Source organism: Python bivittatus, unplaced genomic scaffold (genome assembly GCF_059951505.1).
Source record: "Python bivittatus isolate LINGU-HERP-01145 unplaced genomic scaffold, Pbiv_v1 ctg000840_np1212, whole genome shotgun sequence".
Lineage (NCBI taxonomy): Eukaryota > Metazoa > Chordata > Lepidosauria > Squamata > Pythonidae > Python > Python bivittatus.
The window spans coordinates 40694445-40708110 of NW_028277113.1; the positions used below are offsets into that span (position 1 = coordinate 40694445).

Consider the following 13666-nt stretch of genomic DNA (forward strand, 5'->3'; position numbering starts at 1 on the left):
TTCTTTAGTGTTCTTGGTCTGATTGGACAATGCTGCTTTTTGCATATAATCTAGTAAAGAACCATCTTGACATAATGTTGTGTTTTCCATTAGGTTTAATTCTTCTCGGCTTGACCCAGTTTAAATTTTATGAGCAATAAACTTAAAAGCTCAAATTACAGCTGAGTGTTTTGGCATATCAGAGTGGCCAAGAATTTCTTTCAATTTCAATAAGGTTACAGAGTTGATGTGATCAGTAGAGATGGAAATTTTTATTTCTAAGCAGGGACTAGATGCTGTTTGGCTGTTGATTTGGTTCATTAAATCCCATTAACATTAAGTGTTCAGGGAACATTATCTGAATAAAAATGCATTAACCCTACAGGATCATGAGCTAGTTAAACAGAAGAGCTCAGTATGCTTCAACTTACATAAAATAAAGTTCCAGTATGGATAGAGGCTAATGCCCATCTTACAGGAATATATGGAGTACTTTTTTTAGACAAAATTATATGTGTATCTTCAAGAAAATGAAAGTAATCCTAGTGGATCAGATCAAAAGCCTCTACAGTTCAATATTCTGATCCCAAACTGGCCAACCGGATGTCTACAGGAAGCCCACAAACCGGATGTTAGTACAAATGGTAATTAGAAGTATACTACTTATACAGAAGTATACTCTGCCTCTGGAGGTAAATGATAGTGACCACAGCTAGTAGATTTCCTCAGATAAAGTTATTCCAGACTGTTGATAAATTGGATTGTCATTTTCTGCCCTTTCCCAGTTTTACAATATCCTCTTCAAAGTACAGTATGCTGACTTTACTGCCAACAGCATTCCAAGCAGGACTGTTCCTTTCAAAATCCTAGGCAGTGATTAGTCATGCCATCTTAAATGGAAAATGCTTTTGGGTTGCAGTCAAATGTGGTTACACTAGAGATGTATATACATTTATATATTAGTACAGCTTTGTTTTAAGTTTGGGTTGCCTTTGGTTTGCACTGCTTTACATATTCATATACATATATTAATAAATACATTCATGTTCTCTTCACTGTATCAAAGATAGCATAGAGAGTAAAATGAAGTACATATGTTGTTTTACTAGTGTGCATTTTTCAAAAATGATTAGGAAATCTTAACCTTAATGATAGGATTTCTTAAGGCCACAATACCTTTTTTCAGAACAGACAGAAAAAGATTGGACTTTCTAAAAGCATAGCAGAGAAGAGCTGTGTTTATGTGAGTTCTGAAGCTCTAATCACTCCTGAAGTATGCACAGCTTGTTTACATGAGCACGGTATCAAAATCTAGAGCATCTGGACAACATTGAAGAATCTGAATTTGTCCTTACATAGAAATAAGCTAAAAATCCAGTGATTCCTGTATCATGTACCGTGATCCTTTCTGTCAATTCTTAAGTCAGAGACAAGAGAAACAAAATAACAACCGGCATACTTTAATATCCATTAAAAACCAAAGCAAGTAAAAATACATTCATTGTTCAGCTTTCAGCAAGCAGTACAGAAAACATTCTAACCCATTTGGGAAGACAGCTCCATAGGAAAAAAGGCACCATAGAGAAGACTTACCTTGTGTTTCCACCAATTTAATTTAATTTAATTTAGTGGTGGCATTGGCCAACAAACAGGAAGGACCTTTCTCAGGGACTGCACATAAACTCTGGAAGTCCCTGATTCAAAAAACCAGACTGGCCCCTTTGTTGTTGGCTGCTTAAGGCCTTCCCCTGTAGCAAGGTACAGATACCATAACATTTTATTTACAGATGTTTTCTGTTATCTCTGCCTGCTCTTATTAGATAATTCTGTAACTGTTCTTAACCTTTGGCTGTTAGCCAACCTGAGTGATACATACAATTTTCTGGGGCTGCATATGCATTACAATGGTATAGTTTTGTATTTAAATAGAATTTAAAATGTAATCTTTTTTTACAACTTTCTCCATGACACTTGGAAGACTCCCGCTGAAGCAGTGAAGATATCTTTATTTATATGCTATTCCTATTTATTTCTGTTATTTTACAATAAAATATTGACAATGAGACTTTCAGTGAGCAATAATAAACCATTTTTTAATTATTTTCAAATGTTCACAAAATGCCTCCCAGCCATGTTACAAATTTGCCTTAATGATAAACAAATCAACACACGGGTAATCAAATGTTGATTGAAGCCTATGTATCTTCCTATCCCTAGTTCTTTCTCTCCTGTTTCCTCCACTATAAGCAGGGGAAATTTCATGCTTTTTATTAGAAAAGTTACTTCAAACTGTAGGAACAGGCTGAGAGTCCTCCAGTTATATTATATCACTCATACAGTATTGCTTTGGGCTGGAAAAACAACAATAATACAGCCTTTAAGAGAATTATGAGAAAAATTACCTATATCTCCTTAGAGATTTTACCATCTCTATAAACACTTTTTGTTCAGATGACTGACATCTGAACATGCAGCTTGTATCCCCCATTTCTCATACATCCCCCATTTCTCTTAATTAATGTACCTGCTGCTGTCGGTCTAATCGCATGCGCTTTGCAGCATTTCTGCTTTCACTTTCACAGGCAGAAGCTAGGATACTCTCAGCTACTGCAGAAGTAAGATGTGAGGGAATAGGTCTTGACTATGGAAAAGAAAAAGAGAGAGAATATAAAAAAGATTACTTGGACCATCACTAAATTCATAATAATGTGGACAAGTAGTCAATACACAACCACATATTTTATTTCAACAAAAAGTAGAAATGAAGATTGTCAAAGTGGAAAAATGAAAATTGGAGATTACACCTGCAGTTCATCCACAGATCCTCAGATATGTGTTTCTTCCTGCATATTTCATGTGGATTCTCATATATACCTTTAGGGGCAATGGATTTTGAAGGGGCTTCTGTGATATATCAACTTTGGTGAAATAGTGGCTAAAATAGTGGCTGAGTTATGAATTCTAAAGTCCCTAGTTTCTTACCCTTGCCATTAACTGAATGACACTCCCTCTCAACTCCACTAACTCAGTGCAATACAGGGATAACAATACTGACTTACCTCACAGTACTGTTATAAAGATTACGATTAGATAATAAATGTAAAGGGCTTAAAACAAGTATGTTATACAAATATTAAGTAATTAATAGTATTATTTAAATATACCTTGAGTCTTAATTAATAATAATGCTACAATAATATACAGTATGTTTTACTACTACCCTTATGCCTTTCTTTTGGCTAGTTATGCAAATGAAAATCTGCAAAATATGGGACAGCCACAGTCTTTAAGCAATTTAATTTTGCTAAAGAAATATATAAGAAACTGTATACAGATTTAGCCAATGGGTTGTAAAACCTTCCATAAAGAATAATAAAAAGGTATTTGTAATGCTTTGTTATTACAATGAAAAATTGTAATGCTACTATACTGCTTATCTTAACCCTTTATCAATTATCTTCAAAAGCTATAAATTACTAGCTTCTTTACTACAAACCAGGGTCAGTAACGTTTGTATAAAATCAAATATTAGTTGAATACTGTTTTTATTATTAATGAAATTCATTTATTTTCTTTTATTCAATGTGCATTCATTTTCCCCAAGACCACCCAACTGTATACTTATACAAACACAAATGTAGGTAATATTTTTGCTCCCGAAGGTTAATTTGGAGTTAAGCCATAAGTTGGGTGTCCCACACATAAACATATACATGTATCAACAGAGTTGGTGGTGATGCTAAGTGACAAGCCTCATCTTGCCCTTCTAACAACCTTGCTAGAGACAAGTCAATTTGCCACTGTTGTGGCCATTCAAGTAATGAGTAGGAGTTGTCCCTCTCCTTCACAGGGATTCTGCTCCGTATTATGTCATCTCCATTGCAAGTGGCAACAGGGAAGCAATTATTTTAAGCAGGGTCAGTGGGACTAGAAAAAAAAAGCCTTCTCCCATAGAGATTGCATGCCCATGCTTCAGAAAATAATGCAGACTCTGTTTCTATGCTGACTTAACCATTCTGGTTGTAGTTTAAGAAAGATTCAGTTATAAGCTTAAAATATAAGAAATACTAGATCTGAAGGCTATTGTTGCAAGTGTGAACTATTTCATTCATTTAGTAGTGTTTATGTTGGAATTGACAATTCAATAATAAATTATCTTAAGTACTGAAACATGACGGATAAACAAGAAAAAGAAGACTGAAGTGTAACAAATTAAAACTGTTGAAGGTCTAACAGTGAACATTATTAAAGATTCTTATATATTTACATATTACCAAGATTAGGAATGAGTTTCAGCTACACAACATAAGGGATACCATTCTGCCAAAGTTAAGTACTCCTGAAATCCATCAAGTTAGACTGTAATTAGTCTTCCCTCTGAAATCAGTGGACTTATAGATATATACTTTGGCTGGGCTGGGCTTTAAATGTTTAAATAATAGGCATTTGTATTGTAGTAAATGCAACAATTTACTTATATGTGAAAATGAAACATGACATAAATGTATGGAAGTGCAATGCTCACAGATTCAGGAATAAAACATTTCATTCTTCTCCAGATCATACTATTCTAGGGGTGGTTTGACAGTTTCTAGAAATAAATGCTCTAAACTGGAGTAGCCAGCCCAGAAATTACTCTGTTTCATTAGGAATGCCATCTTGAATTTTTCTGTTTCAGAAGAAAGGACCCGAAGAGATTTGGCATGGTGTAGAGGAGAATGGAACATCCTGGAGTCTTTGGAATTTTGTCTTCCCTAATCCATGAAATTTGCATAATCTTACATAAGAACTTTTGATTACATGTACACTCAATTTATTTTGTTATTTTTTAAAGGGTTTACAGTTAAAAACAGAGAAAAGCAGATGTTTTATAATGGAAAAGTCCACTATAGCCCACAGAGAAAAGTTATTGAAGAAAAAGTTACTTTTATTCCATTTATTGAAAATATTCTGCATACAAACACACATACACCCTCACATTCAGACACTCTTAGCTGTTTACATAAGATTCAACATTTACAAAATATAAAGTATAGAGGATTGAAGCACTTGGAGAAAACATACTATTTTGGAAATAAGGAGCTACAAAAAATAAAATATGTTTAGAAAAATAAAACTTTGCTATCCTGTATTTTATACATTTCTAAAATAAAACAATTCACTTCAGTAAGTTGCTGTGATCATATAAACAAGGAGGCCTTCACTGAATTTTACAGTCTTTCAGCTTCTTATTGGTTCATGTCCTTCCCATATAAATCAACCCTGATCTTGATAGCTGAACTTCCAATGTCAGGGACAATGACATTAACAAACTGTTACCTTTCTGAAAGGTAAAGATTTGATTTTGCTTTAAAACTTTTACTTTTGTGTTATTACTTTTGATATTACTGATTAGAATATAATGAACATTTAGGGTTGAAATATCAATAAATTAACAATTTAGCAGTATATATGTTCATCTTATTTACTGCAACCTTATTTGAATAAAGTGTATGCGCAAGCCATAAAATACTAGGAAGACAAGCACATACATACTTTCAATGACCTGTCTTGATGAATTATTTGACCTCAAAATCCGTCATCCCTGTTAGATTAGACTAATTGAAATGTGTGATGACTTTTTAGTAATGCCTATAAATATACACAAATACAAAATTCAATCAGAAAATCCTTTGTACTTCAAAAATTGTATATATCACAGGTCCAGTAATAAGATCCAAAATCTTACACAGAGAAAGCCATCACTTATAGCCAAATTTAGAGAAGACCTATGAAGAAGGCACAGACACAGAAATGTAGTAGTTTTAATTAAGCATTGGTGTCAGGATCTCTCTCTAGATGTAGATGATGCATATAGATATAGATGATATAGATATAGATATACAGTAGATGTAGATGTAGATATACTGTAGATATAGATATACACACACCAAAAGAATCTACAACGTTGCTTGTTATAAAATAGAATAGAATAGAAATAGTTGTAGCATCTTTTCCAGGCATAAGAGAAAGGGGAAATGTACAGACTTAGATTAGATTATAATAATTATATTTAAGGCAGTCATTGGTCTATATGCAATACTTCTAAAACCAGGTTTAAGAATGAAATCTTATATGTGCCAGCTTTTTACTTAAATGTACAAAAAATAAGCACATTTATAAAAAATCAAATTAAGCATATTTTTCAGGTTTGAATGTAAATGTGTTTACGTCCCATTAGTTTAACCTTTTAAAAAACATGACTCTCTAACATATATATGCTCTAAATGTTTTCTAAAGAATCTTTCTTAATTTATTCCTTAATATCAAAATGTTCAGTAATTCTAACAGTGGGATACACAGCTGCTCTTTCATTTTATGTATAGTTAAACTTCAAATATCTAAAAAAAGATTCTGTTGATTAAATCAGAATACCTCAACAGAATCAAAACTACTCACCAACATCCTGTTATAGAATTAAGACTGTAAAGTGGATCTTGCAAATAGTGGTGATGTGTGTTTGAAATATTCTTAATAAGAGGGAATATGACATGTAATTCAAATGAACATAATGTGTATGTTTGAGCAACATTCTCATTACAAACTAAGAACAGCGCTGCACTCTCTTGGATGTCCTGATATTGTTCTAATTTAATGTGATCTCATATCCTTAACAAATAGACACATAGCAATGTTATCATTTTGATGCTTGTAATATTGCATTTGATAGCAGTTTCAATGTTTTTTCATTCATGTTGCATATGACAGAAGTATAAGAAGCAAAATGTCAGTAAGTAACTATTAGCAAAATGAAGGAGTGCAACAGCAGCTGAAACTATTTTGAAAAGAGACCTTTGGACAAAATAATTTACAAAGTGCAACTTTAGTTTTCAAATCAGTTATTCATTCTGTGACAAAAATGCTGTGCTTATAATATTTACTTTTTTTTCCAGCAAGCTGGTTATAACAGACAAAAATAAGGAACTATTTCCCACAGATACCAGGATTAGAGAATTTATCTATGCTCCACATGGCTACAAAGGAGCAATAATTGTCCACGATGCTAATTTCAACAAAAACTGTAGTCACAGAATGAAAAGAAGCAACAAATACTTTCTACCTAATTAGAAAGTCCCCCCCCCTCGTAGCAGTCTGCATATCCATAATACCAACTTATGACCCAATTTATTGCTGTCCCAGTGAAATGAAGAAGGCTACATGCAAAAGTAAATTCATACACAATTTGACAGAGTAAAAGCTAGATAATGTAACATGTGTATCTCGTAAGATTGATGTTTTAGGACTTCCTAATCAGTTGATGTTATTTTTTCATGAGACAGGTGTTCATACAAAGCTGATGGTTCATAAAGGCAGGGAGATGTAAAGAGAGGTTTAGCAAGCAGTCATCACCAAAACGTAATGAATGGAGAACATTGCACAAAGGAAGAAACTGATATGTTAGCGCAGTTTTCAATTAGCCAAAAACTATATGTTCCTTGTAGTCCATTTAAATAAAATGAGCTTTTTTCACTGCTTTGAGTATGAATTTTTATTTCTGTCTCTATGAAATATTGTTAATGTGTTTTTTCATGTTCTCCTCATATGAATAATTCTATCAAAAATTTGGAAATGGAGTCCTGAAATCTAAATTGAACCTGTTTCTAAGTAAGTGTGTTTCATTCAGCTTAAGAGTAGCAACACAAGCATTAACACATTTCTGCCCTTACGAGTTAAAGGGTCAGCACTCCTTATTCCAATCCTCTAAATTATTTTTGTTGCAAATATATATCAGATTGTTTTCATTCATAAATATAAGCATGCTACAAGAAGGCCTTGACTGTTGAGTCAGATTTAGTTAGTTAGATGACATCTAGTCAGGCTTGACTCCTAGTGACTGCATAATAAATGTTCACCATCTCAACCTGTTCCTCATCTGTACTCTTCCAAGGATCTTCCTATGATTTCTTTGATAACATCCACACACATTATCTGCTGTCTTCCTTCAGCTTTGTGAAGCATCGTCATTTTTTCTATACTCCCAACAAGTGTCCACGTATGTGAATTTTTTATTATCAACCCAAGGGAGCAGTCAGTTTTTATTTGCCCCAGGTTCTTCTTGTAGTCTATGATAGCAACCATAGTTGTGTTTATCTTACTTCTCACATAAGGGTTAGCTTTCACAGCTAATTACTATTGGAAAGACAATTGCTTTAACTATTCTGATCTTGTGGTCAAAGAAATATCCTTATCCTTCACAATCTTGTCTAAGTTTTACATTGTCTTCCTCCCTCAGATTAATTTTCTCCTTATTTCTCCAGCACATTGTTAATCTTTATAATTCAGCTAAAGAAAACAAAACCAGCTATCATTTTCACTTCCCTGCCAACTGTAAATTCACTAAGCGTGTTGGTTGACATTAGCTCTGTCTTCTTAATATTTAATATTAACCCAGATTTTTCACTTTCTATTTTTACTTTCATAATGAGCTCTTCTATTAAGGCTAATAGGTATAGGAGAACACCTGAGTTATCTCCTGGGAAAACTTTACAGTGAACAATAAGTGAATTTGGAGAAACAGCCTTGTTCAGAATAGGATAGAGACAATGATAAATATTGTTTGTATATCTGTTTACCTTATATAGCAAATACATTATCTGAATGGCAGGATTAGAAAAGATGACAACTAGAAGCAATATAGGAAGCTGGAACATTTACAGTCTGGAATATATCAATTACACCACTTTGTTAACTGAAAGTAAAGACTTAGAAAAGTTTCACCAGAAGAAAGACTTTTATTTTTGTTCCTTGCCTAGTCTCTCAGGTTAGCCAATTACACAAGACTAAGTTAGGAAAGATAATGTGTTATGAATATTCCTCTTAAACTCCCCCTCCAAAATTTAATTAATCCTCCCTGTTCACTTCTTCAGTGAGTTTGGTCCCTAGACAATAGCAGCCTTATATTCCTCCAGATTCTGCAACAAACTCTGCTTGCTCAGCAGGAAGCAGTCACTCCTTGCAATGGGCATCAACATCTCCCATCCAAGTTCTAATCAGGTTTGATCCTGTTTAGCTTTTTGAGATCAGCCTGGGTGATAGGCATTTCTCACAAAGGGACATGCTTGCCACTATTCCTTTCCTTTGCTAAACAAAAAACAAAAACAAAAAATCCAACCTCCTTCAGTCTATCTCCATGAAATTTGCTATGGAGATTCCTCATCTTTATTGCTAAGGCCAGCACATTCTATCTCAAAACAACTTGACACTTAAAAAAAATAATAAAACCCAGCATCAGATTCTATCAGACCTGTGCCATTCTTCTTATATTGGTCTAGCTTTTCGCTAAATATGAACCTTCTCTGGGGAAAAGAGGACATTTTAAATTAAACAGGTTTTAAAGGAGTATAGCTTGAAAATCTCTGATTTCTCTGATTTCTATGAAATACAGTACATTTTATTCCTTCACAATTGCTTCATGTTCATACAAATATCACTCTATTTGAATAAATAGCAGTATATATGTTTTTCTTATACCTGAAAGTAAGAAGGCAGTGCACCAGTTTGTTTTGAGCCTGAGGTGGACTGGTCTGTTTGCAGAATCACAGCACCAACCTCTGGACAGGTAAGGCAGTCTTTGCATGACCATGATATTAGGCAGGATACTATTATTATAGCAGCTATAGCTGTTATTTCTTAGATTCATATCTCACCTTTTTTCCAGGAGCTCAAGGTATTTTATACAGTGAATTTCCTTAATTTTATCTCCAGAATAACCACTGTGTCTGGGCTGAAAGTTATTGGCCGAGATAACTTGGCGAGTTTCAAGGCTCAATTTTGGGTCTCTCCAATCCTAGGCGAAGACCTTAATCACTATATCACAGTGGAATTCCTTTGAGTGGGAGTGAAAGATCATTCCTTCTGGGGTCCTAGACATGGTCCAGTTTACCAAAAATGACATTTTCATTACTGCCCAAAGAGGACTGGTGACAGTTTAGGAACATTATAAACTTGCGATAATTGCAGATATTTCCAGTCCTTTCAGCATAGTCCAGCATATGGATTAGGCTAAACGTTTCTAAACACATTTTTGTTGGCCTGAAAAAATTTCCTCAATAACATATCATGGTTTTGCTTTGTGAAGCTCTATCCAATAAGCTTTCTGCCTTGTTTCTATCTAAGTCATTTAAGGAATATGGGACTCAGTGCAAAACAAGATCTGAAGGCCTTGCCTCTTCACACAGCCCTAGATTAACACTGCAGATGGATTCCTGTAATCTGAGATGGAGAAGGAAAAAGGGACAATGTGCTTTCAAAGAAATAGCAACTTGCACTGACAAAATGATCTGGAAAAAAGGAAACAGGACTGTTTGCCATGCAGTCTTAAGAAAATGACCCTATCAGCCCCCATTATACTTGTTGGCTAACACAGAATTGCCTTAACTTGTGGGTGGATATGCCCTCACCAAATCTTCTTGGTGAAGTGAACACAAGACATTATTTGGGAGATGGAGCAGTTTGGTTTCAGATCCATTTGTTACCCACAGCTGACTTGAATCTGCTTCCTGTTGTGCAATTAAGCTGTGTATTCTGGCACCTCCTTAAACTGGCCTGCTAAATTATGTGTCCTGAGTTCTTTCTCTCCTTGCCTGTCTTATCCCATCTGTTATTATTCTGCAGTGTCAGTTGGAGGTCTAGCTTACTTGAATCTGTTTAAAATCTCTATTACAGAATAACTACCCCTAATAAATAAAATTCTTTATTAGGGATATTTGGAAAAAAATGTAGTTTACTTATTATGACTTTTTGAAAAAATATAGAAATATTAAAAGAAAGAACTTAAAACTGGAGGGACCATTTCAAATGACCAGAAGTTGGACAATATGGCTCCATCTAGCCTTGCCACCAGGTGCATTCCATGACTTATAGTTTTATCTGCTATAAAGGTTTAATTATGCTCAATTAGCTTCAAAACGGGCTCCCAAGAAAGATATGTTACAAATCGCAATGTCCCCAAACAACACAGTTTATCATTAAAACTTTATGAAACCTACTCATTTCTAAGTGGCAAGACTGAATAATAGCTTACATAGGCTGCAATCCAATATTGAGTTTCCTAGGAATAAGATCCATTAAACTCCATGGAACCACAGGTGTCCATTTCTAACCATGATGATGCCAAAATGACAAGATATGTCTCAAGAAATCAAGGTGCAAAGTCTACCCTTCTGTACTTGAATTACATCGTTGCATACAAGTACACAAAGGGCAGAGTTTGTATTGCAATGCTCATTTTGTCATCCCCCCCCCCTTGCCTACCCATGAATGCCTATGCATGGGACTTAGCTTGAAGAGACATGCATAGGTTACACTGTAATCAGCTGTTAAATATTAAAATGATAATGTGAAAAGGAACCAATCTCAGTCCAACAACTCCCAGTGAACTGAAATGATGGGGCTGGGGTCCACCATCTCTGGAAAGCACAGGATTAGATAAGGTTGGATTAAGCTTAGAATGAAAAACCCAGATATATATTCCATCCACAGCAAAAGTGGTTTTTAAAAAATGCTATCTCGCCTAAGAACATTCTCAGAATATACTGAAAGTGTGTTCAGACCACATTCACCACAATTCAGAATGTCTATCAATCTATCCTTCAGGTTAGTAATGATCATTCATTTACTTAAGGTAAAAGCCATATTTCAGTTTATATTGAAGAAATGAATAAAACTTAGTAAAAGTTAGTCAACCTCCTGGACTTTTCATTTCTCTGTTTTCTAATTTTGGTTTGCATTCCATGCCCATACAACAATAAAAACAGGTTTGCCTATTACTAATTTGCTGCTAAAAATAATTTTTAAAATGTTGAATTTATGAAATAGAAGGGTGCATTAACTATTATATAATTTGCATGTCTAGTTCCTGAATGGGGTGGGGGGCGGGCAAGCTGAACAATAGGAGGTAGGTCCAGTGGGATCCACCTGCTCAAATACAGCTTCCTTTATTGTAAGAGTATGTGTGGGGGGAGTGCCCTTCCTTCTGGTCTGCCCTCTGTGTGATAGGGCCAATGCCCTGTCTTGTGACTAGTCCCTGGCACTTCTGGGCTGGCATCATCAGGCATCTTTAGAAGGGTTGTGCTGCTGTTTATTCAACTTTCTGAGAGCACTGACTGCCACATCCTACCAAAGACTCAACAGAGAGATGCCCCATCCTTTGATCCTAGATGGATACAGTCAATTCTTTCTCATGGACATGCACGTTGGCAGATTGCTGCCCTCCTCCACTTGGAAATAACACCCTGCCAAAGAGGGTATTAAAGAGATAACTTAAAGTAATTCTTTCAGATACTTGAAAAATATTATAGTTGCTGTCATGGTCCTACATAGTCTTCTCTCCTCAAGTTTAAACAAGCTAGGTCCTTCAAACTCTCTTCATAACATAATTCATAGCATAATCATTTCTAACGCTCTGATCATCTCATTGCCATTCCCTGTACTTGTTCCACTTTGTCTGAATTCTTAAAGTATGTTGTTCAGAACTATAAGAAAGAAAGTAGGTTGTGTTAAATGCAACGCAAACCAGAATTTCTTACTTCCCGTAAATTGAAACTATTTGTTGATGTAGCCTTAGATTGCATTTGTTTTTCTGGTGGCCATCCCGGCACTGATTCCCATTTTGTTTGCAATCAGTGACCATTCCAAGGACTTGCCATTGAAAGTTAAAATTTGGTAAGAACTCTTGAAGGCCTCTAGAAGCCATATCTAAGGGTTTAAAGACTACAAGTGGCCTCAGAGCCTCAGGATGTACACCTCTTTACTAAGGGATCCTTGTAAAGATATCCCATTTGGCAATGTAATACAATACTATTTGGGATACTTTGAAGTACCCTTCATTTAAACAGGGTCAATTTAAACAAGCTTAACTATCTTACTGGGCATGTTAGCTCTCCTGCTAACATAACATGTTAGATAAAAAAGGCATAATTATGGCTTATAAAAATGCACTCATGGCTAACTTTTAGATTCTTACTCTGAGTATTACAGTTAGGAACCACCCACCTGTGATTTGTTTTAAACTTACTGAATTGTCTGCAGTGTACTTCAGTGCACAGACAGACCTAATTTAAAAAACAAAACAAAACTAAATATCACAGAACTGTAGAACAAACCCTGAATGGCTGTTTCCTAACCACATCATTTGGTGAGCAAATCAATGAGGCATAAAGAGGAGGGTTTTTTTATAAGCTGTGATTATGGATGGTTGAATCATTTGAATATGTCTACTGATTTGAACATATTTTTTAAAAAATAATTTTGGCTGCTCCCTTTATACTAAGCTTCAGAGATTAAAATTTCAGATCATTTGAAAATATGAGGACTGCCAGTTCAGCTAAACAAAACAAAACACTGGCTCCCTAATTGTCCAAGTTATATAAAGTTGACTTTATTTAGGTTATCAGCTGTATTTACAATTAATTGGAACAGAAGAGTACATAAAATTGATTTATTTATATTCTATCTTTCCTCCAGGAGCTCAAGGTAACATACATACCACTCAGTCCACTTTTTCCCCACAATTCCCAAAAGATAGGTTGGACTGAGAGAGAGAGACTGGCCCAGAGTTCTCCAGTGAGCTTCTGTGGCTAAGGGTAGATTTGAATCAGGCTGTCTCTACTCCTAGGTCAGTACCTTAACTGCTGTACCACATCAGCGC

At 35.0% G+C, this 13666-nt stretch overlaps 1 protein-coding gene across 2 annotated transcripts in view; it reads right to left on the reverse strand.

Annotated features, from left to right (window-relative positions):
* NOL4 (nucleolar protein 4) overlaps positions 1-13666 on the reverse strand; it is an 84178-nt gene that overhangs the window by 11803 nt on the left and 58709 nt on the right. For both annotated transcript variants that reach the window (XM_015889957.3, XM_015889956.3), the window contains one exon: positions 2504-2620. In XM_015889957.3, coding sequence (XP_015745443.2) covers positions 2504-2620 — 117 coding nt within the window. The remainder of the gene's footprint in view (positions 1-2503; positions 2621-13666) is intronic.